General features: G+C 40.4%; 1 protein-coding gene and 1 long non-coding RNA gene across 9 annotated transcripts in view; both read left to right on the top strand.

Annotated features, from left to right (window-relative positions):
- Window positions 1-26,240, top strand: part of GOLGA4 (golgin A4) — a 129,483-nt gene that overhangs the window by 96,367 nt on the left and 6,876 nt on the right. For all 8 annotated transcript variants that reach the window (XM_058729385.1, XM_058729386.1, XM_058729389.1 and 5 more), the window contains 6 exons: window positions 3,101-3,214; window positions 6,042-6,062; window positions 6,269-6,337; window positions 9,199-9,274; window positions 17,932-18,035; window positions 22,873-22,959. In XM_058729385.1, the coding sequence (XP_058585368.1) occupies window positions 3,101-3,214; window positions 6,042-6,062; window positions 6,269-6,337; window positions 9,199-9,274; window positions 17,932-18,035; window positions 22,873-22,959 (471 nt within the window). The remainder of the gene's footprint in view (window positions 1-3,100; window positions 3,215-6,041; window positions 6,063-6,268; window positions 6,338-9,198; window positions 9,275-17,931; window positions 18,036-22,872; window positions 22,960-26,240) is intronic.
- LOC131511583 (uncharacterized) lies at window positions 11,305-12,006 on the top strand. The gene is made up of 2 exons (XR_009261606.1): window positions 11,305-11,501; window positions 11,727-12,006. It is a non-coding gene; the product is annotated as an uncharacterized LOC131511583 (long non-coding RNA).

Genomic DNA, 26,240 nt, shown 5'->3' on the forward strand with positions numbered 1-26,240 from the left:
CACTTGAAGTCTGGGTGCAGTTGGCTACCTGTGAGCTGGGCCCCGGGTGGGTGAGTCCAGGCACCTTGGTGAGCCCTTTAAGAATGGTTACTCAGATCACTACAGTTTGTGGGTCTCGGGATGTGAGCCCTGTTGGTTTTCAAAGTTAGATGTATTGGGGGCTTGTCTCTGAAGTATAGGTCTTAAAAGTTGGGATGCCCAGTGTGGGTTTCAAACCCTTCAGTCCTCAGGGAGAAGTTCTGGGTTTTGAGTTTCCTCCCAGTTGTTGGTTGTAACACTGGGGCTGGGGTTTAGCAAGGTTGTATCTTAGCCTCTCCTGCCCTCTTCAGTGTGTTTTTTTCCCCCTCTTTGCCTGATGTGTGGTCATCACTCAGCCAGGCTTTTGTTTCTTGTTTTGTTTCTTTGAAGAGGAAATTGTTTCATATGTAGTTGGAGACACAGTGTGTCTGTGGGAGGAGGTGAGTTCAGGACCTTCCTATGTCGCCATGTTGAACCAGGAGTCAATGATTAGTTTCTGTGATAGTATTCCAGTGTTTTCTTATGTAAACAGAAACAAAAATGAAATACGTTATTTTTTCCCTTTTCTACCAAAAGTTTGCTTTTTGAATTTTTTTTTTTTTTTTTTTTTTTTTTGGCATCATACTGTTTTCCCTTACAGTTTTTTTTGAACGCCTTAAATAGAATTAATTGCATCTGTGTTCTTTTGGTACTCATCTATATTCATCACTTCACTTATAACGTGTAACTTTTTTCATACATACATAATGTGTGTAGGAAAATATTAATGTATCTGGCCTTTCTCCTAGATTACAAGCATTTGGTGGGGAGGGGTCTTGTTTATCATCTCTAGTCTTGAGGACCTAGCACCGTACTTGGCGCAGACCAGATACTTGGTGAATTCGAAAGAGGAGGCACGTGGCACGGCAGGCAGGAACTCGTTTGGGAAGAGGGACGGTGACGCCTGCAAGGAAGAACGGAGAACTCACATAAGTGAGCTTAAGTAATAGCCGGGTCCCAACTCCAAGCAATCCCACCGGGAGGAAGTTTTGTGTCATGGCTCCATGACACAAAACTGGTTTCCTTTTGACATGGGCTGCATTTTAGCGATTTGGCTTTGGTGTAATAACCAGACTTTCAAACATGATTTCCATGGTGCGCGTTAACATTGAATTTAATGAGTTTTCTTTATTGTTTTTACTTTGAAGTAAACAGTCCTTTTTTTCCCCTCCTCCAAGAGACTAGGATACTTTTATAAAGGAAGTTACAAAATTGTTTCTTAAAGTACAAAATAATACAGAAGGGATTCTTTTCCTAATTCTTAGAGGGTCTACTGTAGGTTGGTGTCCCACAACTGTCACAGGAAATGTCAGACGTTGCTGATTGTCGTATTAAAACCTGAGCCCAACTGAATAAGTAGCTGTAGAGGTGATCCTTTCAAAGGTGCCTAAACCACACTGACATAGACGTCCACACAGGATATGCCGTGGTAGAATAAGAACAGTAAACCGAGACCGCGGGCAATAACGTTGACAAGAGTTTGTGGTTGCTGGTGTTTTAGGGGTGGAGGCTAGGTTCAAGCGAGCCTCAGTGGGGAGACGTCTGAGGAGGCTGGTTACCAGATGGCCCTGCTTATGTTGCCGGAAGGGGTTCAGTCTTTCTCGGTTGGTCTGTTTCGTGACAAGTGGCATTTAAAAGTAAATTTTCCAAGTGTCCCCGTGGTTCGTTGCCTTATTTTGTGCCAGGGGCCTGTTTCTTTTTGTTTGTTTTTGGGGATGATGGTCCCGTCCAGTCAGCATCTGTTACATCAGATACCCGTTGGTTGCTGCTTTTCCTGTTTAGCTTCTTACTCAGCAAACACTTGTCCTGTCTTCATTACTCAAATGTGATCAATATTCCAATTCCAAATGTTCTTTCAGCACAAAGGTTATTGCAAGATTTATAAGATCAAGAAGAGGTCTGGACTGCTCTGTATGATAAGTCAGGGCAGTTTTCAAGACAAATGAAGACATCTAGAATGGGCAGTAGCCTTTACAAGGTAATCAAAGCAGAAGAGAGAATGATTTGAATACCACATTTTCTAAGTAGCATTTTTGGACCAATAAGTCACATATACTTTTTCAGCTTTGTTTTTGTTGTTGTTTGTTTGTTTTTGTTTTTGTTTTTGTTTTTTGTTAAGTTTGGGGCAAATGGAGACATTACATGGCTACTAATACACTGGACGATAACTTATCTTTTTTTTTTTTTTTTTTTTTTTTACCTAGACTTTAGTTGAGCATTTTAGCCCAGAGAACCACTGGTGTTGTTGGGAGGCACATGTATAGATGTGCAGGTGTACTGAACCAGGACAAAGAATCATTTCTTGATTTTCACGGCTTTTCCAAAGGGTTGGGGAAGGCCTCCGCAGCTTCTTGTGATCAGTACGTTACTAGCTGGTTGAGCACTGCTGTGCCTAAAAGTACTAGTTTATAATTTTTTTTAAGTTTATTTATTTATTTTGAGAGAGAGAGAGAAAGGGAGACAGCACGAGCAGGGGAAGGGCAGGGCAGAGAGAGTGAGAAAATCCCAAGCAGGCTCCACACTGTCAGCACAGAGCCCAGCTCGCGACTCCCCACTCCAAAACCATGAGATCGTGACCTGAGCCAAGAGCAAGGGTTGGACGCTTAACCGACTGTGCCACTGAGGCGCCCCTCTACTCATTTATATGAACGGGTATTTTCTGGAAGTCAAATCCTAACGTGGAAAAAGGCCGAGTCCTGACACACAGGCTCTGTGTCCGAGTTCTGTCACCACCTGGCGAACACCTGCTGGTTGTCGCTTCAGGGGAAAGACACTGCTCAGTGGGCTTTATGGGGTGGGGACAGGGGGAGCGAGAGGGAACAGCGATACCGTAGGAATGGCGAGCGTGGTGCTTAAAGTGGGACGTGAAAGAAGGTGTGTACAGCATAGTCATGACCGATCATAGAAACAGCGGTTTGTGCCTCCAGACTGGTTAGGTGTTTGTTTCTCCTTCAGAGGTGGTTTTCCATATACTGCGTTGCCTCTCTGCGATGTTCTTTTTGATATGTTAATTGACACTTGTTTGTTTGTCTTTATCCTAAAGGCTCGTGAAGAAGAAATGACTGCTAAAGTAATGGACCTCCAGACTCAACTCGAGGAGCTACAGAATAAATACCAGCAAAGGCTGCATCAGGAGGAGAATCCTAGCAATGATAAAGTGAGGGCAACTGGTCTTTGCTGCTGTTTCTTAAAGACACTGTCATTTCTGTCATTTGACTTGCCTGCTAACCTGCATACCTACCTCATTTAATCCTACCCAAAACCTTGAGGAGAGAGGTTTTTGCCTCTGTTTTATAGGCAGTGAAACCGAGGTTCATAGAGGTTAAATAAAGTGTCCAAGCTCACACTATAAATGTTGTGTTGGGAATTTAAACCTCATCTGCCAGACTTCAGAGCCTAGACATTTCTTTTTTTTTTTTTTTTTTTTTTTTAACGTTTATTTATTTATTTAGAGAGTGTGTGTGTGCACACGAGTGGGAGAGGGCCAGAGACAGAGAGACAGAGAGAGAGAGAATCTCTGCACTGTCAGTGCAGAGCCTAACACGGGGCTCGATCTCCTGAACTGTGAGATCATGACCTGAGCCAAAATGAGTCAGACGCTCAACCAACTGAGCCCCCCAGGCATTCTGAGCCTGGACATTTCTTTCTTTCTTTCTTTCTTTCTTTCTTTCTTTCTTTCTTTCTTTCTTTCTTTCTTTCTTTCTTTCTTTCTTTCTTTCTTTCTTTCTTTCTTTTCCTAATTAAAAAAAATATATTTATTTATTTATTTTGAGAGAGAGAGAGAGAGAGAAGATTGAGTGTGAGCAGGAAAGGGGCAGAGAGAGAGGGAGACACAGAATCCGAAGCAGGATCCAGGCTCCCAGCTGTCACCACGGAGCCCGATGTGGGGCTTGAACTCACGAACCGCGAGATTATGACCTAAGCCGAAGGCAGATGCTCAGCCGACTGAGCCACCCAGGCACCCCTGGACATTTCTGTTACAGCAATGCTTCTTAGTCTTTTCCTTAGAAAGAAAGAATACAGCGGAAAGTGAACCTCATTGCCCAGGGGCTTAGGCAAAAAGCGTCCATAGAGAATTGGATAATTAAAAAAAAGTTTGTAATGTTTTTATTTATTTTTGAGAGACAGAGCGTGAGTGGGGGAGGGGCAGAGGGAGCCAGAGACACAGAATCCGAAGCAGGCTCCAGGCTCCGAGGTGTCAGCACAGAGTCCGACACGGGGACTCTCACGAGCATGAGACCATGACCTGAGCCGAAGTCGGACGCCCAACTGGCTCAGTCATCCAGGCACACTGAAAATATGATAATTTAAAATTTTTATATTCTGTGCTAAATATTCATATAGATTTTATATTCTCTTCTATCATACATCTTTATTTGTAGTCACATAAATTGTTTTTGGTTATTTATCAGTAAGAAAAACAATTTCTGTTTTTCTCCTTGGTTAATGGACTAGAGGCAAATGTAGTGGGATTATTTTGGAAAATGGGACTGGATTCAGAGCTCCCTGGCAGTACATAAGTGGGCATTTTTAGAATTCCAGCCGTATAATCGATGCTATGAAGATGGGCCATGTTTGCCGTGTGGCTGCCCTTCCCAGTCTGCACCCCAGCAAATGCACGCTGATAGGGCTTGTGGGCCCCAGTTCGAGACGCCGGACAGGGTACCGGCCTGAGGCCATGAGGTTCGTGACCTCCTCGTCGAGAGCTGTAGAGGATTCATCATAGAATGTCAGTTACCAGGGAGCAATTTTCTAGACAACCCGTTGCCTGGATCACTTCTTCCAGATGGGGAGGAGAAGCCTTTATAAGGGGCTCTGCTGTGCTGCGCTTCTTGGTGCATATATCTTAGCAGTTAGCACCCAGCAGGTTTACTGGACTATTTCTCTATTTCTTTGATAGTTGCAAGTTAGTTTTCCTGTTTTTGGTTTTTGCCATCTGGGCATGATTTGAATATACCAGGTGCTGTTAAACATTAATTCTCTGAGGAGAGTACATGTACTTCGCTACGTGTTCTTTTCCTCAGTATCAGAATAAGCATCGTTGCATGTAGTGTTACTTCGACCTGTGCTGGGATGCCTTCCAGTATTGAAACATGAAATTAATATTCAGAAGGTCTCCTGAGTCCTTTACCTTGTGTCAAAAGAAAGGGGAGAGAAATTGGGGCGGCTGGGTGGCTCAGTTGGTTAAGCATCTGACTTTGGCTCAGGTCGTGGTCTCGCGGTTTTTGAGTTCGAGTCCCGCGTCGGACTCTCTGCTGACAGAGCGGACCCACTTCAGATCCTCAGTCTCTCTCTCTCTCTCTCTCTCTCTCTCTCTCTCTCTCTCTCTCTCTCTCTTCCCCTCCCCTGTTCTCTCTCTCAAAATTACATAAACATTAAAAAAAATCCTTAATTATTATTTCTACGCTAAAAAATGTTTTGTTTTATTCTTCATGAGTTTTTATCCTTTTTGAGCATCTTTGATGCTTCTGGGAGACAGTGAGTTATATATCAGTGTTGAGTTCAATGAAGAATAGTTTGTGATTATAGCTTCGAGTGGATTCCCAGAAATTGTCCTTTAGGAGTTTCCCTAAGGGGCCGATATGCTTTAAATAGATGTTAATATGTTTAATTTTTTTGAATCATAGAAATAATAAATGAATATATTCTTGTTATAAGAGAGATAATACGTAAGTATACAGAATGAGCCTTCTCTGGTGGGCACCTGTCCTTGCCAAGTAGTAATCATTGTTAGGAGTTTGGTGAGTGAATTTCCAGTATTTTTTCTTTGCGTTTACCTATGTTGGTGTGTATCCACACTACAATAGTTTGTGTAACAAAATAGATGAGGTTAAAAGCAAATATTTAAAGTTGTCTCATCTCAAATGTTATCACTTCCAAAAGACTAAGTTTTTATTTTCTAGTTATTTCCTATTATTCTATTTTATTGTTTCCTACAGATTTTAGTGTAGTATCCACTCATTTTTCTTCTTTTCCATTTTCAGGTAACAATTATGGAGTTACAGGTAAGACTAGTTCTTCACTGAATTTGACTGAAGGCAGTATATTGTATTGTATTGTGTATTGTATTGTATTCAGGAGTATTTTGTGTTTTAAGTTGAAACATAAAGGTAACTGTTTTAGCAAGGAAAATTTTACGAGGCAATATAGTAGTATATTCAGGCGGTGATGAAATTCATACGCGCTTCAGATCTGACTTTTGTTCTTTCAGACTCAACTAGCACAGAAGACTACTCTCATCAGTGATTCAAAGTTGAAAGAGCAAGAGTTCAGAGAACAGGTACGGGTTTAATTGGTGCCTTCTGTGTTGAACTGACGGCCTTAAAATTTACATGAGTATGTACTTGGGTCTCATTTAGCTAATTTTTAAAAAAGACCTGATATCATACTGATTTAGTAGTTGGCTTTGCAATTTTGTCTTGCACAGGAAATTTTATTCCCAAATCTGAACGTGCTAGAGGATATCTCTTAAATTTGTGATCGATCGCATGTATTTAAACAAGAACATTTGCATCTTACTCTTTCCAGTGCTTAACATCTTGGATAAGAATTTTTGTTTAATTTGTAATAACTTAAGTTTTTTAAAAAAGCAATTTTCTGGGGCACCTGGGTGGCCCAGTCGGTTAAACATCTGACTTCGGCTCAGGTCATGATCTCACAGTTTGTGAGTTCAAGCCCCGCATCAGGCTCTGTGCTGACAGCTCAGAGCCTGGAGCCTCTTTGCATTCTGTGTCTCCCTCTTTCTCTGTGTGCCCCTCCCCTGCTCTCGCTCTCTCTCTCTCTCTCTGTCTCAAAAATAAATCAACATTAAAAAAAATTAAAAAAGGAATTTTCTCGTTTTTATCAGAGGGAAAAATATATTTGACATCAATTTTTACTACTTTTTCCTAGTGGCTAAATTGTCTTCCTTGAATAAGTTTTGTCCATATATTGTCCAATTATTAGATTTCAAAAGGATTATGTATATGTGCCTAAAAGGATGCCCAAGCATAAGAGTCCCAGTGTACGTGTGTCTGTGGTGCATCATCTTTAGTAGTCTTTCTTTCCGAACTCCGGAGAGAGAATGGCACAAGTCAGCAGGCTGTTTGAAGGCTACATCTCTGGGGATTTCCCAGTTTTCTTAAGAAGTCATACATACAAAAATCTTGATAATCGTTGAACTTAGGTAATGGATGGGCATATGGGCATTAATTGTACTATATTGTCTGTGGCTGAGTAGGATAGAAAATTTTCACAATATTTTTAAAAAAAATTATGGACGCTAAGTCCCAATGCTACTTAATTTTTTCCTACTTCCCAGTGGTTTATCTTTTCTCATCTATTCTCCAGATTGCTGCCTGAAAATTCCCTTCTTTTAGCATCCTCAAATTTTCCAACTGCTAGCATGGCAATTTTTGTATTAGTTACTTTTATGGTGGCAGAATACACATAACGTAACATTGACCATCTTAACCAAAGTGCATAGTTCGTTGACATTTAGTTCATTCACAGTGTTGTGAAACAATCACCATTATCTAGTTCCAGAATTCTTCATCACCCCATCAGAAAACCTCCTAACCCCTTAAGCAGTCATTCCTTGTTACCTTTTGGCAACTGCTGATCTACTCCTGTGTCTGTGAATTTGCCTGTTAGGAGTATCTTTTGTAAATATAATCATATGTTAAAACCTAGCTTTCTTTTTTTTTAATTTTTTTTAACATTTATTTATTTATTTTTAATTTTTTTTTTTTTTAACGTTTATTTTATTTTTGAGACAGAGAGAGACCGAGCATGAACGGGGGAGGGGCAGAGAGAGAGGGAGACACAGAATCAGAAGCAGGCTCCAGGCTCGGAGCCATCAGCCCAGAGCCCGACGCGGGGCTCGAACTCACAGACCGCGAGATCGTGACCTGAGCTGAAGTCGGACGCTTAACCGACCGAGCCACCCAGGCGCCCCAACATTTATTTATTTTTGAGACAGAGAGAGACAGAGCATGAACAGGGGAGGGGCAGAGAGAGAGGGAGACACAGAATCTGAAACAGGCTCCAGGCTCTAAGCTGTCAGCACAGAGCCTGACATGGGGTTCGAACTCACGGACCGTGAGATCATGACCTGAGGCAAACTCGGACGCTTAACCGACCGAGCCACCCAGGCGCCCCAAAACCTAGCCTTCTTATGTGGCTTCTTTTGCTCAGCATGATGTTTCTAAGATTCATCATTGTGGCATGTATCGGTACTTGATACTTTTTTATGGCTGAGTACTATTTCATTATATGGATATACTGTACTTTGTTTATCCGTTCATCAGTTTATGAATGTTTGGGGTGTTTCTACCTTTTGGCTATTACGAATAGTGCCATCAGGAACATTATGTACAAGTTTTGGTTTGAGTACCTATTTCCAGTTTTTTGGGGTATGTACACCCAGGGGTGGAATTGCTAGATCATGTGGTAATTATATGTTTCCCTTTTTGATGAACCGCCCAACTATTTTACGTGGTGGCACCATTTTATGTTCACACCAACAAAGTTATAAGGATTCCAGTTTTTCCACATCCTCACCAACAAGTTTTTTGGATATAGCCATGGTAGTTGGTATGAGGTGGTTTCTCATTACGGTTTTCGTTTGCATTTTCCTAATGACTGATGATGTTGAGCATCTTATTATCTGCTTGTTGGCCATTTGCATGTCTTATTTGGAACAATGTCTGTTCAAGTCCTTTGCTCATTGTTTAGTTGGGTTACTTGGTTTCGTGTTTAGTTGTACGCTTCACGCTTGTATGCTAGATACAAGTCCCTCATCGGGTATGTGATTTGCAAGTGTTTTCTCCATTTTGTGGGTTCTCTTTTGAGTTTCTTGATAATATCCTTTGAGGCACAAAAGTTTTACTTTCGATAAAGGTCATTTTGTATATTTTCCCTTTTGTTGTTGTAGATCTGTTTCTCTATGTGGTATGTTGTAGATATGTTGTAGATCTGTTTCTCTTTTGTTTGTTGTAGATACGGCTTTTGGTGCCATATCTAAGAAACCATTTGCATTAATCGTATTTGCCTGTGTTGTGTCTTAAGTATGAAAGAACCTAGTGCCTACAGAAGCCCTTTTTTTCACATATGGTTTCTGTGTGAATCTTATGATACAATTTGAGTATTTGTTACTTTTAGATTCACAATTTAGAAGACCGTTTGAAGAAGTACGAGAAGAATGTATATGCCACAACTGTGGGGACACCGTACAAAGGTATGAACGGTCTCTTATGTGATCCATGCTTATCTCCTATTGGTGCACTTAGGGATGATTTTTGTTTTTGTCTTTGCGCGTCTGTTCTTTACCATGAATGTATTTTACCTTTGTAATTCACCGATAACAGCTAGTTTTAAGGAAAGCATGCTAGTAATCTAAAACAAAATAATGCGTATCCGTTGTAAAAAAAAATCAAACTGCTGCAGTGTGTAAGTGGGACTGCACTTGTTCCACACTATCCGGATGGAACCGACCTAGTGGCAATTTATGTGTATTTTTCCAGACTCTTCTGTATGTATGCAAACATTTGTATGATCTACTGTATATACTCATACAGACACAGTTATATCTTTTAGATGCTTCCCATTTTTTACTATTATAATAATGCCAAAATTATCTACTTTAAGCTTGGATTTAGGGAGAAAATAATTTCATAAAAATTCTTATATTCAAGGTAGGAAAGGATGATATTCTCTTTTTTTTTTAAATTTTTTTTTTTTTTTAACGTTTTTTATTTTTTATTTTTGGGACAGAGAGAGACAGAGCATGAACGGGGGAGGGGCAGAGAGAGAGGGAGACACAGAATCGGAAACAGGCTCCAGGCTCCGAGCCATCAGCCCAGAGCCCGACGCGGGGCTCGAACTCACGGACCGCAAGATCGTGACCTGGCTGAAGTCGGACGCTTAACCGACTGCGCCACCCAGGCGCCCCAAGGATGATATTCTCTTGATTGAAATAAATACACTGCTTACAAAGGGTTTTAAAAATGAACTTGAGTGTTTACAGGGTTATATACAACTGTGTAAACTCATGATCGTGAGGTAATCATGGTCCTTGAATAATCTCATTACAATTTTCCATTCTCAGTTTTACACCTCACTTCATTAAGAATAGTTTTATTTTGCTAAATGTTTTGTAAAGCTTTCTGCTTCTTCGGGGAAGCACTAGGGCCTAAATGTAAACCTTTCCTTTGTGTTTTTGAAAGCTCTTGCTTAATGCAATGAAATAACAAGATATTATACAATTTTTAATTAAATTAAGCAAGGCCTCGCTTTGGATTCTTTCCAAAACGCGCTTCAAAAACAAGAGAAAACCGCCTTGGAAGTGGCCCGTGGCTCATTGCAGAGAGGACTCCTGCTACAAGGATCGTTTGCCGTGTCTAAGTCACCAGATGCGATCGTCAGCGTAACTGCTGCATCCGTGCTCAGCAGTGCATAGAGAATCCTGCTGATTCTTTTTGTTAGTTTCACCTTCAGATGTTTATCATTTTCTTTTGTTCTCAGTTTTAAATTGTGAAATGAACACACATGTCCGGTTTATTTAATAACTAACACCTGTACGCGTCCCTTCCCTCCTCCGAGAGCAGAGCGTTCCTGTCATACCTTTCATTAGCTGAAGTGGTGTAAAACAAAGAAGCAATTACCATTAATATATGTGGAAAAATTTTTAGCATCCCCAGACCCGAAAATCTCCTCTCTTAGGCCTGTCTGCTACCTTAGACATGTCTTGCTAACAGACGCCCAAAATCAATCGAGATAAAACACCGATGCTCACAGGCACCGTGCAAAGCTCACAGGCGGCCGGATACTGAGTGTGGTTGCTGGGGAAGGGGTGAGGTGGGGCCGCTCTGGCTGCAGCGGTCTGTGCCGCGTCTCTGATGGCCTACTGCCAGATGGATGCCGAGCACGATTTCCACTTCACCTTTCTTCGTAAAAGCAAAAAGCGTCTTTAGATTTCTTGCGGTTAGCAGAGGCACGTACTGATGCAGGCCTTTTGTGAAAGAGAAGCGGCGTGATGTGAATTTTCGAAAGGCGGGGAACACCTGAGTGACGCTAAGTGTGAGGCGCTGTTTCGTATCTCAGCTCGTTTAATCCCCTCACCAACCCAATCAGTCTGGTTCAATAAGCACATTAATCTCCTCACCATGCTGCCTTTTTGGTTTTTTTTAATGTTTATTTTTGAGAGAGAGAGAGAGAGAGAGAGAGAGAGAGAGAGAGAGAGAGAGAGAGAGAGAGAGAGAGAGAGAAAACGAGCAGGGGAGGGGCAGAGAGCGAGGGAGACACAGAATCTGAAGCAGGCTCCAGGCTCCGAGCGGTCGGCATAGAGCCTGACGCTGTGGGCTCGAACCGACAGACCGTGAGATGGTGACTTGAGCTGAAGTCAGACGCTTGACTGACTGAGCCCCCCAGGTGACCATGCTGGGTCTTTCTAAAGAGTAACAACAGTGGGGCGCCTGGGTGGCTCAGTCGGTTAAGCGTCCGACTTCGGCTCAGGTCATGATCTCGCGGTCCGTGAGTTCGAGCCCCGCGTCGGGCTCTGTGCTGACAGCCTGGAGCCTGTTTCAGATTCTGTATCTCCCTCTCTCTGACCCTCCCCCATTCATGCCCTGTCTCTCTCTGTCTCAAAAATAAACAAAGGTTAAAAAAAAAAATTTAAAGAGTAACAACAGAATAAGCACCCATCATACAGGAAGAAATAAAAGATTACTGACCGGTTCTTCAGAAACCTTTATGTAAGCCTCTGCAATAATATCTTTATTCCTCCCCTCACCCTGACTTTTTCCCGACTCTATGTTAACCATTGTTCTTCTTCGTTGTGTACCACCTGTGTATATATTTCTAAACAATATTTTGTTTAGATTTTGCTTGTTTTGAAACTTTATGTAACAGAATCATACTGTAAGGTTGTATTTGTTTCTTTTGCATAATACACGTTTTGAGATACGTCTGTGTTGTGTGTGGCTCTTGTTCGCTCAATTCGATTTATCAGTTTTGTACGTTCTTGTACACGTCTTCCTCGTACTCACGTGAGAGACTTTCTCTGTACAACTACGACCGGGCTTGCTGAGTCATAGGGTGTGAATGCTTTCACGCACATCCTATCCTAGATTGGCAAACTACATGCAATTTGAAGATAATATAGGAGATTGTTTTCTATGTTTTTTGTACTAGCTTTCATTCCCACCAGCAGTGTGTGTGAGGTCTTGTCACTCCAGCCCCTTAGTGCTGGTGCTAAATTAATTCAGCGGTGCTAACTTTATTAAAGGCCCTTAATGCTTGGCTATGGCCCTTAATGCTAAGCTATGACTTGTGATTTTAATTACGTCTCTCTTACTAGTAATCATGTTGAACATCTTATATGATTGTTCATTTTTTTATTCATTCATTTTAGCTGTGTGTATTTCTTCTTCTGTGAAGTCCTAGCCATTCCTTTTTTGTTTTCTAAAATTAGGTTATCTCTCCTTTTCCTTTGATTTGCAGTTTTAAAACAATTCTGAATATTAATCCTTGTTTTGTATACTACATATACATGTATACATATATGTATGTGTGTGTGTATATATATGTATTGTAGAGATATTTACTAGCTGGTGTCTTTATTGTCTTAATTTTTTTATTTTTTAGACGTATAGAAAAGTAATAAGTGTGGTATATAATGAACACACATGTACACGTCACCCTCAACAATTATTAAGACATATCTAATCTTTTTTTTTTTTTTTTTTAACATTTATTTATTTTTGAGACAGAGAGAGACAGAGCATGAACAGGGGAGGGGCAGAGAGAGAGGGAGACACAGAATCCGAAACAGGCTCCAGGCTCTGAGCTGTCAGCACAGAGCCCGACGCGGGGCTCGAACCCACGGACTGTGAGATCATGACCTAAGCCAAAGTCGGGCGCTTAACCGACCAAGCCACCCAGGTGCCCCAAGACATATCTAATCTTGATTCATCTGTACCCCCAACCTTTCCTAACCTTGCTCTATTGGATTATTTTAAAGTCAGTCCTAAATATCATATCTTATTTGATATAAATAATTTCAGTATACATCTATACAAAGGATTCCTTAACAATAACTGTAGTACTAGGGGCACCTGGGTGGCTCAGTCGGATAAGCGTCCGACTTTGGCTCAGGTCATGATATCACGGTTTGTGAGTTCGAGCCCCGCGTCGGGCTCTGTGCTGACAGCTCAGAGCCTGGAGCCTGCTTCGGATTCTGTGTCTCCCTCTCTCTCTGCCCCTCCCCTGCTCATGCTCTCTCTCGTTCTCTCTCTCTCAAAAATAAATACACATTAAAAAATAAGATAAAATGAAACCAATAAGCATAGTGCTAGTATCACACCAAAAACTTTCACAGCGATTCCTTAGTATGTTCAAATAACTAGTCACAGTGAAACTTACCTGTAGCTTCACAAATGTTTTCTTGTGGTGATGGTGATAAACAGTTGGTTTATTTGAATCAGTAGCCAAGTAGTATCCGTACCTTGCATTTGATTGAGAAATTGCTTAAATCTCTTTTTTTTTTTTTTTTCAACGTTTTTTATTTTATTTTTGGGACAGAGAGAGACAGAGCATGAACGGGGGAGGGGCACAGAGAGAGGGAGACACAGAATCGGAAACAGGCTCCAGGCTCCGAGCCATCAGCCCAGAGCCTGACGCGGGGCTCGAACTCACGGACCGCGAGATCGTGACCTGGCTGAAGTCGGACGCTTAACCGACTGCGCCACCCAGGCGCCCTGCTTAAATCTCTTTTAAAAGTCTGCCTTCCTTGTCTCTCTCTGTCTCCCTCTCTCTTTCTCTCTTCTTTTCCCCTTTATTTATTCAAGAGACCAAATTACTTGTGCTCAAGTTTCACACGTTCTGAACTCTTGGTGTTCCAGCCCCTGGTAGTTAGAACGAGGGGCTTGATCAGATGGAGACTGTGTTATTGGCAGTGGTGCCTCCTCAAGGGAGCCGTACTGCCTGTTGCCTCCCAGCGAAAGACACACGCTATCTTTGCAGTATCTTTCACACGGTTCCGGGTGCCGTCAGTCTGATTCCTCACCTTTCGCCTTAGACGTTAGCACCCAGTGGTGACCGTTGGCCAACATCGGTTGTTTCACCAGTCGTTGTGTAACGGTGATCATTCAGATCCTACCATTTCTTGTGCAGATATTAACTGGCATTCTTCTGTAAGCGGAAATGTGCCCTGTTATCTATCTGGGGTATAGCTCCTACGTGAATTTGTCTTTGCCTGCTGTAACGCCTCACTCAATTATGATGACTTTATAATATATCTTGCTGTTTAGTTGGGGAAGCCCTCCTACTTTGTTTTTCAAGAATGTCTTAGCTATTCTTAACTCTTTGTCAATTTAAGTTTCAGAATCAGATTGTAAAATTGCATTCATAACACACACCCAAACCTGGGAAGGTTTTGACTAGGATTGCATTGAATTTATAGAAAAATTGAGGAGAATTGGCACCTATATGGGATTGAGTCTCCAACCCATAATCATGATCTTTCAACATTTACTTAGGCCTTCTGTAATTTCAGTCAATAATGTTTATTGCTCTGACTACCTCTTGTACCTCTCTTCTTACATTTATTCTTAGGTGTGATTGTAAATGTAAAATTTGTTTCTCGTTTTTATTTTCCAGTTAAGTAAATGCATTTTCAGGAGACATTCTTGTGCATTTTTGAAGGATATCTGAGCATGTCTGCTTTTAACTAAAATTATCTGTCATACGCTTAGTTGATTAAGGTTGTGTTAAGTGTAGTTAAATGGATTTTCCAGTTGTACATTTTGGAATTGGGCCCAGGTAAAGGATTGTATTAAAAATGCTGAGCAATATTCCCACAAAGTTATTTGGAAAGACTCACAAGAAGCAATGGGTAGACAATTTGGCAAGCATCTTTATTTGAATGATAACTGATTTCCACTCTCATTGCTTAAAACCCAAAGTAAGAATTATAAAAAGAGGAAGAAATTTCTTTTATATGCCACTGTTAGGGAGAAGACAGGAAAGGGTACATGCCTTGGAAAACAGTATTAATTACTTGTCCAGGAAAATGGCTATATGTAAGTGATCTACATGTTTATAATAATAAAATCAATTATTTTTCTGAAAAGTGTACACTGTAAACTCTTACACTTTGCGTCAATCTAGAGGAATGAAACACTTAAGGGTGATATACAGAGAGATGGCTTTTGAAGAGGAAATAGTACATTGTCATTATTTAGTTCTGGGCGCTCTGTATTTGCTGAGTGTGGTTTGAGTGAATTGGGTCTTTAAAAGTGTACGCTTTTTAAAAGTGAAATATTCCAAACGTACAAACACACAGGGTGTAAATATCAAGTATGAAGACGGTTAACACCTGTGAATTCACCATCTAGAACATCGTCAGTGCTCCTCGTACTGCTCTTCAGTCTCGTATCTCTCTGTTCTCTCCCGAGGGTAACCACTGTTAACGTGTATGCGTACTGTTCCCTAAAACAAGTGACTTTAATGTTTGGGCTGTATAGAAATGATATCAGATTATATGTATTCTGCATGTTCTTGCCTTTATTTCACCCAGCATTATGATTTTGGATTTCATTCTAATAGGTGTGAAGCTATAGTTCAACCTTTTTTTTTTTTTTTTTAATTTAAATTCACATTAGTTAACACAGTGTAGTATTGATTTCAGGAGTAGAGTTTAGTGATTCGTCACTTACATACAGCACCCAGTGCTCATCCCGACAAGGGTCCTCCTTAATACCCATCCCCCATTTAGCCCATTCCCCCACCCACCGCCCCTCCAGCAGCCTTCAGTTTGTTCTCTGTATTTAAGAGTCTCTTATGTTTTTCCTTCCTCTGTCTTTTTACCTAATTTTTTTCCTTCCTTTCTCCTATGTTCATCTGTTTTGTTTTTAAAATTTTTTTTTTCAACGTTTTTTATTTATTTTTGGGACAGAGAGAGACAGAGCATGAATGGGGGAGGGGCAGAGAGAGAGGGAGACACAGAATCGGAAACAGGCTCCAGGCTCCGAGCCATCAGCCCAGAGCCTGACGCGGGGCTCGAACTCACGGACCGCGAGATCGTGACCTGGCTGAAGTCGGACGCTTAACCGACTGCGCCACCCAGGCGCCCCCTGTTTTGTTTTTTAAATTCCACATATGAGTGAAATCCTATGATACTTGTCTCTCTCTGACTTACTTAACTTAGCATAATATACTCTAGTTCCATACACTTTGTTGTAAATGACAAGATTTCACTATTTTTCACTGCCAAGCAGTATTCCATTGTATACGTATACCACATCTTGATCCATTCATCAGTGGATGGACATTGGGCTCTTTCCATACTTTGGCTGTTGTCAGTAGTGCCGCTATAAACATTGGGGTGCGTGTGCCCCTTCGCATCAGCATTTTTGTATCCTTTGGGTAAATACCTAGCAGTGCTATTGCTGGGTCGTAGGGTAGTTCTAGTTTTAGTTTTTTGAGGACCCTCCATGCTGTTTTCCAGAGCGGCTGCACCAGTTTGCATGCCCACCAACGGTGCAAACGTTTTCCCCTTTCTCTGCATCCTTGCCAACATCAGTTTCCTGAGTTGTTCATTTTAATGTGTGTGAAGCTATAGTTTAACCATTTTGAATGCTGATTTTCACAATATGTTGTATCTTTATACCATACTTTACTTATTCTCCTATTGGTGGACCTTTGAACTGTCTTAATTTTGCTCTTATAAACAGTGTAACTGTGAACATTGACTTCTGGTGTACATATGAAGCGTTTCTCTAGGATGTACTGGTAGGAATTAAATGACTGCGTTACAGAACATGCTCATCCTTCCACTTCAGGAAGTTCTGCAGAGTCATGTGAAGTTGTTTAGAGTGCTCGTATCAGCTCACTCCGCACATGCACAGGCATCCCCGTTGTTCTGCATACTCACCAGTGCTTGGAATTGTCCGACTCTCGGGACTTTGCCAATCTCATACGTGTGAATAGTACTTCAGCTTTCATTTGTTTGTTTCTTTTCACTGAGCAAATGGTGACTTAAATTCTCAGCCAAAAGGAATATAAAGTTACAATAAAAGGCTGCTTTCAGCTTTGGCATTTAGAGGCTCACTTATTGTTCATAGCTCTCATAGTGGAAGCTTTATTATATTATCCTACAGCACAGTGTGATCTGTTATTGATTCAGTTTTTTAAAAACTTCGGAGTTATCAAGGCATAAATATACACGTAGTAATATTCAGTGTGATTTCATATACCTGAACTGTAATTATTGTTTACTTTTAGGCTGAAATGGGGCTTGATTAACAGATGAACTGTAACTTCTTATGACAGGCTTTAAGATGTCGAATCAAAATATTTGAAAACCACTATAATGGCATTAATATTTCATGTGTTTTCGAGTTATTTTATCTATCCTGTGTTTCAAAACAGTTTTGAAAATTTGATTTAAACCTAAGTACTTTTAGGTTTGGAATACTAGAAAAACTAGAATGCTATACTGATATAATAAATTCTTAATAAAATTAAAATTATTGTTAATTTCACTCATTGTGGAATATCTGCAGTCAACCACAGAATATTGAGGAGAGATATACCAGTTTTAAGGAATCTTTGTATTTCCTAAGTATAGTCTTTTAAAATTGCCATGCCAAAAGGAGGAGGAGGAGGAAGAGGAGGAAAAGATTTGAGAAATAAAATTGCTATAATAATTCTAATTTTCTTTCCCAAGGGAAAAATACCATTGAAATACTTTATGTATATGTGTACAATACTACACAGTACAATATAATTAATATAAGAGTTATGCCTTGCTTTGTCTGGTGTCTAAGTAATAAGTAGTTGATCTGGATTTTCTTTAAGATTTGATTTTTTTTTTTTTTATTTTTTATTTGACAGGTGGCAATTTGTATCATACTGATGTCTCGCTCTTTGGAGAACCTACCGAGTTTGAGTATTTGCGAAAAGTGCTTTTTGAGTATATGATGGGTCGTGAGACTAAGGTATAAATAATTTCTGGTGACTTGGCGTGTGGCTTAATTTAAAAGGAAATGTGCCCACTTCTAATACTTTAATACACGTATTGATGCCATATTTTACTGTTAGCAGACCACACATGCTAAAAGGTGATAGGTAATTAATTGTGTTATAGTTCGTTGTTTACACAAATGGTTTGTAGATCTTGCTTATATTTGTTTCAGTTATAAAATATTAATTTAAAAAATACTGTTGGATGATGCTAAATACTAAAAATAGAAATTTCACTGACTTAATATTTTGTAAAACATGGGTATTTTTACTTTTGACTTGAAATTTTAGAGTCAAGTCAAAATTTGATTTCATTTTCATGGAAACTTCAGGATAATGTGGAAGTATTGGAAATGGTCATAATTAAGAATGACTACTTAGGGGTATTTCTAAATATTTTACTTTAGTTACAGTGAGAAAATCATTTCAAAACATATGGAATATCAGTCATTAAAATTACCACATCATATAGGTAATAATGCTTGGCTAAATTTGTTTTCTGGAATATTAAATTATTGTAAGGTTCTTGAGTGTATAGTCTTGTCTTTTTCTTGTTTGTATTCCCTGCAGTGTTTTTAAAAGAGCCTTATATTGGACTTTTGGTAAATATATCTTGAATTGAATTGAACCATGTATTTAGGGGAAATTCATGAACCTTTCCTCAAACAAATTTTTATTTAAAGCAATTTCTTTTCCGACATTGCTTCAACTTTTTACCTTCATAAACTTTTACCTTGTCCATATACCTTGGCCGAGGATGGGATCATGAGTTTTCCATTTTTAAGAGCAATCAGTGTTTTTAACTTAGGGGTCCCTTGGGGGGTTACTAAGTCAAGGAGTGCTAAGCCAGTTCAGGGATTAATTTGGCAGGTGTGTTAAAAGCCTAAGAAGTAAGGACATAAGAAATCTCTTAAAAGAATATTATGAATTTATAGACTATAGATTCTGCTAAACACCAGGAGTTATAGAAGTGGAAGTCGTTTTAATCCATAATATCTGTAGAAATCTCATTTCATTATATCAAATAGTTTCAAATTAAAGTAATATCTAGTGTGATCCTGAACATGTAATTCAGAGGGATATATTAACTCACAGTGATTCAGTGTTTTTTTTCTTAAAGGGCTTTTTTTTTTAATTCAGAGAACAGCTAAAACTAATTTTCTCCTTATCTTTTTAAAAGTAAAGCTAATGGAAAAATAATAAAAAAATAAATAAAGCTAATGACATATAGCTTCCTCTTATTAAGACTTGTATTGGATAGCAGCCCGTATTTGAGGTGGGGTAAATAATTTAATGTTACCTTGTTATTGTAGGGAAAGGAGAAGGATATATCTTTAAAAAAAAAAAAAAAAAAAAAAAGCCTCTCAGCAGTTTAGCCGTATTGGTTCATTTGTGAATGTAAAGCTGTGATCCCAGTGTCGCTAAATAAAATATTTACGTGCCTCAGACCGTGCCTTCTGGAGGTTGTGAACTGTGCGGGGTAGGAGCCCTACAGAGCTTGAGTCCTCCTGAAGAAAGACCCGGCGCAAACGTGAGATGTGCCGGGCGCCAGCTTGCGCCGTCAGGGCCGTGCGGTTAGTTTGAGGCTGTGCCTGAGGAGACAGCTGGAAGGGATGTCCCCACGCCCCGTCTGACACCTGACTGGGAAGCCATGCTGCCGAGGGCTCTCCCTGGCCTTTTGTCTTCAACACTCAGTGCACCTGGTTACTACAAATGGTCAGGCTGTCACCGTGCCATCACAGTGTACAGGCCAATCTAGAACATCGGTAGCAGACGCTCTGCTTAATTTACTGCGTGTTTATTGAGCGCTTGCTCCATGTGGCCTTCTGTTTATCACCCCGATGGATACGAAGATGAAATGTGACACTGTCCCTAATTCTAAGGAGTTTACTCTATAGTAGCAAAGTGGAGCTGTTCGTAGTTAAGCTTGACGTGATGCAGAACGTAGCCGGGGCTGTTAAGAGAGGCACAGAGTTCTCCTGTTTTCTTGTGAGAAGGTCAAGGGGGGGGGGGCATCATGGAGAAGCAGGTGTATCTGCTGGGCTTTAAAGCGGGATGAGGTGTATGCAGGTGTGGTTTGACTTTAATAGAGGCGCTCAGACGGGAGGGAAAGTCTAGACAGAAGGTCCAAGGCGGGACATCGGGTTTTGGAATGACAAGTCGTCTGGTCCGACTGAAACACTGGATCTGTGTGCTGGAAGTGACTCCTTCCAGGGCTGCACAGAGTGTGGAGGGCCCGGGATGACTTCCGAGTGTTGCCTGTAGGCATCGGGGGGTGGCTAGCCCATGAGCTGAGGTTGACAAGATCAGAGCTGGTTTTAGACACATCTTTCACCGGTTTCCTTAATTTCTACACAGTAACAAAGAGTTTGAAATGGAAACCGGGTTGTGGCCTTAGAATGAGCCAGTGTGTGTCGTGGCCTTTGTGCTGTGACCCTCGTCCAGCGGGATATGTGTGTCATCCCCCCTGTGTTCCTTCCTCTGCTTCTGCACACGGTGTTCCTTACTTGATGAGGCAGATGACTTTGTAAGAAGACCACATGCAGGACACACATTGTTACGGCACGAAGCTTCCTCTGTCTTCTTCACTTTCCTTCTCTCGGGTTGGGGTCCTCCCGTGCTGTTACGGACACTAAAACTCAGTCTGTTCTCCTTCTCGGTAGAAAGTGTTTCTCATTGTAACCTTTTAGGAAAGCCCCTCCTTAAAGAAGACCTGGCAGGAGACACGGCCTCTCCACCAGGTGGCTCATTTGAACTTTTCCTTACTTCCCAGGGCCCGAGGATACTGTACGTAGAGTAGACAGTCTGACAGGCAGAGAGCGCCTGGGTTTCTTCATGTAAGTGCGTTTTGGTAAGCCAGGGAAGAGCTTTAAGTCTTTGCTGGGTAATCTGCTGCAGATTCAGGATCACTGGTGAATTTAGAGGTGGGTTCCTCATTAACGTTTAGAAACGTGACGAAACACCTAGCGACAGTTCTGGGGTCTTTTGACAGACATACTTGCATGTGCGTGTGTGGTTCATGGTGAATATAAACGGACTCTTGGGTGCTTTGAACCTCACAAGCTATTGACATTAAAGAAATGTTCCTATAATCATGAGTCCCTAAATTCTAGGTGTTTGTTGCTTCCTAAAAACAGTCTTCGTAGACAGTATACCAAAACCATTTAAAATTGCTTCAGAGTGTTAATAAAAAGAATACGGACAAACTTGACCACTTCTTATTTTCTCTTGCCATTTAAGGCCACATATATGCTTAGTTTCTCGATTTCGCTTTAACGTGAAGACTCTGTCTAGGCAATACACTTTAAAGGATGAGGGTTTTTGTAAAATGCCTTTGGAATTCTCCAAGAGTTTAAATGGTTTTTTTTTTTTTTTTTTTTTTGATTCTCAGAATGGCAGAGGCAAAGGTAAAAGGAGGGAAGGGTGCTGAAACCTTGCCACGTATGGGGTTTGTGATTAAAGAATAGTATTAGTTGATCTGTTAGTTGAAACTAATATTAGAAGTATGTAAAGTGCCTGGCCTAGGCTTAGCACATAATAGGAATTTTAAAAATGTTAGTTTCTTTCCTTCCTGGTGATAATTCTACCTTTTTTTCTAATGATGTGAGTAATGTAAAATTAAAAAAAATTTTTTTAATGTTTATTTTCAAGAGACAGAGAGAGACAGAACGTGAATGGGGGAGGGGCAGAGAGAGGGAGACACAGAATCGGAAGCAGGCTCCAGGCTCTGAGCTGTCAGCACAGAGCCCGATGTGGGGCTTGAACTCACGAGCCATGAGATCATGACCTGAGCCGAAGTCGGAAGCTTAACCGACTGAGCCACCCAGGCACCCTGAGAAATGTAAAATTTTTGATTATTATGTCATCTTTTCCTCAGTGACCTTCTCTGGTCCCCAGCCCCGCCCCCTGCACACACACACGCACACACACAGTGTGTGTAACCGTGAACAAAGAACGTTACAGTGAGTTCCCTAGGTGCCCCTGCCGTCCTCTGTGGGCATCCTTGGGGGAGAGCACTAGCCCCTGAATTTGTATGTAAGCACTGAACTTGTTATCCTACTTATTTCGTGAGTGTATCTTATTTCATAAGGTATCTTCTTTCCTCTCTGTCTCCCTCAAAACATCTCATCTTGATACAAAATAGGGAATTTCAACCTTTGAGGAGAATTTTCCACGAGCTTATGGGTGACAGTCTGACTTACGGTATATGCATTTAGATCTGCACAATTTATGATCTTGTTTTGCAAGCCACCATGTGTAATGTTTTGATTCATCATGTTTTCTACCCAACAAAACATCTCGTGTTTATTTAAAATGTAATTTGTATTTCTATTAGGCTGATGTGCTGCATGTTGTAAAAAATACCTACTAAGCATGTTCATGTTCATGCAGTAGCCCATGTGTATGAGATATATGATGTGATTTAGTTAAAGCTGAACTTCTGATGATTTAGAGCTTGGCAATACATTACTTTCTAGATAGATTTCTATAAGTGAAAAGCCTTCTAAAATGAATGAGTAATAAAGTTCCATTTTAATACGATAAAGGGCCAAGAGCATTAGAACTTTATATAGCTTCGTGCTATTGTAATCGCATCTTCTTGAAATAATACCAACCCAGGCATTGTGGAGAGTCCTTTTAAATTGAAATTCTAGTGTTGGCTGTTATTTCCTTGCCTAATATCTTCACATCATACTTCTTTGGTCGTGGCTTCCATTGAGAGCACTAAAGAATCCCACCAGCAGAACGTGTCAGGATGGGTGAAACGTCATCTGCTCAACTGTCTGTGATCATCTCTTGTTTTTCTTGTAGACCATGGCGAAGGTTATAACCACTGTCCTGAAGTTCCCTGATGATCAGACTCAGAAAATTTTGGAAAGAGAAGATGCTCGGCTAATGGTAAGCTTTAAAAGTGGGCTACGGATAGAAGACGACTTTATCGCAATCTCTGACTTTATCGCATGCTCTGTTTCATTTACAAAGACTCTGAGGTGGTAAAAGACATTTTAAATGTTTCATTTTTATTGTACTGTAGCGTAAAAACTGAGAGCGAATCTACATTAAGAAAGTTTCACCGAGGGCAAATAGGAATTGGTGTCTTCAAGGAAAGAACAGTCTTTTTCAATAGCTTTTATGAGGTTGACACCTACACGTGCTATCTGGGATTTCCAGAACCCGGGCTGTTTATGGAAAGGACAGAAAAGACATTTGTCCTGGTATATCCAGTAATAATTTTTAATCAGATTACATCATGATGTTAGATGTTCTGTATTCTATTTCCTTATCCTCCGTAGTGGTTTTCAAATACAGTAATTCTGACTGAAAGAATGTAAGCATTTTTGAGCTTTTGAGATACCCAGCAAGGGAGATGTAGTAACGGAATTAGTAGAACCTTTGTGTGAAGTCAGATGTGATCGAAATGAAATAAATACACACTTCATAAATTATGCAAAATCCCCTTGCCTGACTTCTTTTTGCTCTGGGCCAGTAATGCAGTAAGAAAAGATCCATTCTAAGCACAGTGTGAAATTTGTTGGGAAGTCTCGGGTCTTGCCTCCGCTTTCTCTTTCTCCTTCCTTTTCTTGTCTTGCTGGTAGCCTGCATCACCCTCCACGTCCTCCCCCATTTCTCTACCTGTTTTAAGATTTCAGCACCGCTGTTCTCTTCTCTCTCCTCACTGAAGCAAGCAAAGGTCTTCTCCTTAGTGATGGGTTAGCCTGTGTCTGACCATCTCCAGTAAGGACTAAGTCATTACCTCCTAAAGCATCCTATCTTAATTCAACAGACTACGTCTCTTAACAAAAGTTCTTGCTTATCTTGAGCCCCAATCTTCCTTCCTTGCAGTGGTCACCAATTTCTTCTGGTTTTCACCTATGCAACTCAACCAAAAAATCTGTCAATGGCCTGAATGGAAGGCTTTTCTTCTCCAGGCCAGATACCTGGAGTTGCATCCCAGGGCTCCTCCTGGTTGGCTCAGTGAGTAGAGCGTGCAACTCTTAATCTCAGGGTCATAAATTCAAGCCCTACATTGGGCGTGGAGTCTGCTTAAAATTTAAAAAAATTGCATCCCTACTGACTGAGCCAGCCAGGTATGGCTTCTCTCTTCTGATGCATTGCTTTCTCCAGGGTCATCCCCGCATCCCTGACCTTTGTCCTAGTACTTTATTGCATATTTTGTCATATACCTATTGTATATTTTCTGAGACAGTTACAATTATTTTGGCTAACATTAAGTGTTTTTTGGAAAGTATTCCTCCCTGGTATCTAGTGGCCTGAAAAACATTGTTATACCTCTGTAGTTATTTCTGGTTATACATTTTTTTTGATGTTTATTTATTTATTTTGAGAGGTAGGGGAGGGGCAGAGAGAGAGAGAGAGAGAGAGAGAGAGAGAATCTCAAGCAGGCTCTATAATGTCAGTGCAGTATAGATGGGGCTCGATCTCATGAACCTGAGATCATGACCTGAGCCAAAACAAGAGTTGGATGCTTAATCAGCTGAGCCAGCTGAGCCCCTCTGGTTATACATATTTTTTAGAAGAAGTATGTCACTATAATAATGTATGCCCTTCACCAATAGAATGTTGTTTTAAATTATAGCAAACAGTTCTAAAATGCAGTTGCTTAGAGTAGTTTTTCTCCTCATTGAATTTGCCTTTGTGTAAATAAAACTCTCCAGTGCAATTGGAACCTGTCAACATGATTCTGTCATTATGGCCTGTTTAAGAAAATATTTTTAAATGATCTAATGCGCCTTTGTTCATTCTCCCATGGCCTCTTTATCATCTTGATGTTGGGGTATGGCAAACTCTCATTGTTGGGCTACATTTTATCCGGATTTGCTTTACAGTTTAGATTCATCCTAAGTCATGGCCACGGCAGATATGGTGGGAAACATCCCCCTTCACCCCATACACACATGCGGTCTTAGACTGGTTCGCCTTGAAGGAAATTAATTGAGTTGATACATGTAAATAGTGAACCCTGTTAAAAAAAAAAAAAAACCTTTTAAAGGAGATGGAATTTTTTTTTTTTTTTTTTTTTTTTTTTTTTTTTTTTAGTTTCACTAAAAAGAAATCTTTGAAAACCATTACATTCTTTATTCCTGAATAAAGTGGTATTCATTCTGGATAGGAATGAAATGGTGACTGTTTATTCCTTCCTGAAATAATCCTCCCTTGTCTCAGAGGCTGATTTGCCCAGGAAGAAAGTACCACTCTTTCCACTGCTACTTTAAGCAGAGTCTTATCCATCATTATCTTTTGCTTAATGAATGAGTGCAGTCAGCACACACATACTCTCCTGCTTGTTGTGGCCGGTATAGGAGCATTGAAGACGTGGAAGATAATGGTTGCTGACCTTGTGGAGCCTTTAATTTTCGGGGGAAGAGGTAGTACCCATTTATCATGCATGAATGAAAGATATGTCTAAGTCATGTAATTCAGATAATAAAAGTAGATGCTTAGGAAATAGGAAATAACTTATAATGAGCATGAAGTGAGGCCCACTGATGGCCTGTAAATCAATTTGAGTCACTCTTTGTTGGTTTGAGATTCTTGGTACTTGATAGTGATTCATGATTGTGTTTTTATATTTGATGGAAGATTAAGATTGTTGTTGATTGAGAAGGTTGAACCAAGAGACACATTTGCCTTTAAGACCGGTGTCATTCATAAAATGAGCAATAAGAATCATTATCTTTGAACAGGTCTCTTGGAATTACAACCTGTTTCTTACTCCTGTCCAGTGTCCGTAGCTGACTAGGAAATAACACTGCAAAAAAGAGTGACATATCTTCTTCTAATAGAAAGATAAGATATCCAATAGAAAGATATTTATATATTTTTTCAATGTAAATATAGAAACTATCTTTCCAATAGGAAGATATATAAATGTGTAGAAAACCAGGCTTTTTAGCAGTTTATTAAGCGAACATTTAAAAACTACTTAGTCGTGTTAGCTTTAAACGCATGTTCCAAATGGATCTCTTCTGTAATTTGTTATAAACGTGGAGCTATGTTTTCCCTCGTATTTAAAACCAGCAACCTTGAGTGCTTTGTTATTTTTAGCTGTGAAGGCTGAAAGGCTGGGAAAAGTAAACCAAAACAACCCCGAACACGTTTCAGAGCTGCCCTCCCCATCCGTTAATATTTGGGATGCTGGAGAGAGAGTGTGAGCTGCG

This window comes from Neofelis nebulosa, chromosome 5 (genome assembly GCF_028018385.1).
Source record: "Neofelis nebulosa isolate mNeoNeb1 chromosome 5, mNeoNeb1.pri, whole genome shotgun sequence".
Lineage (NCBI taxonomy): Eukaryota > Metazoa > Chordata > Mammalia > Carnivora > Felidae > Neofelis > Neofelis nebulosa.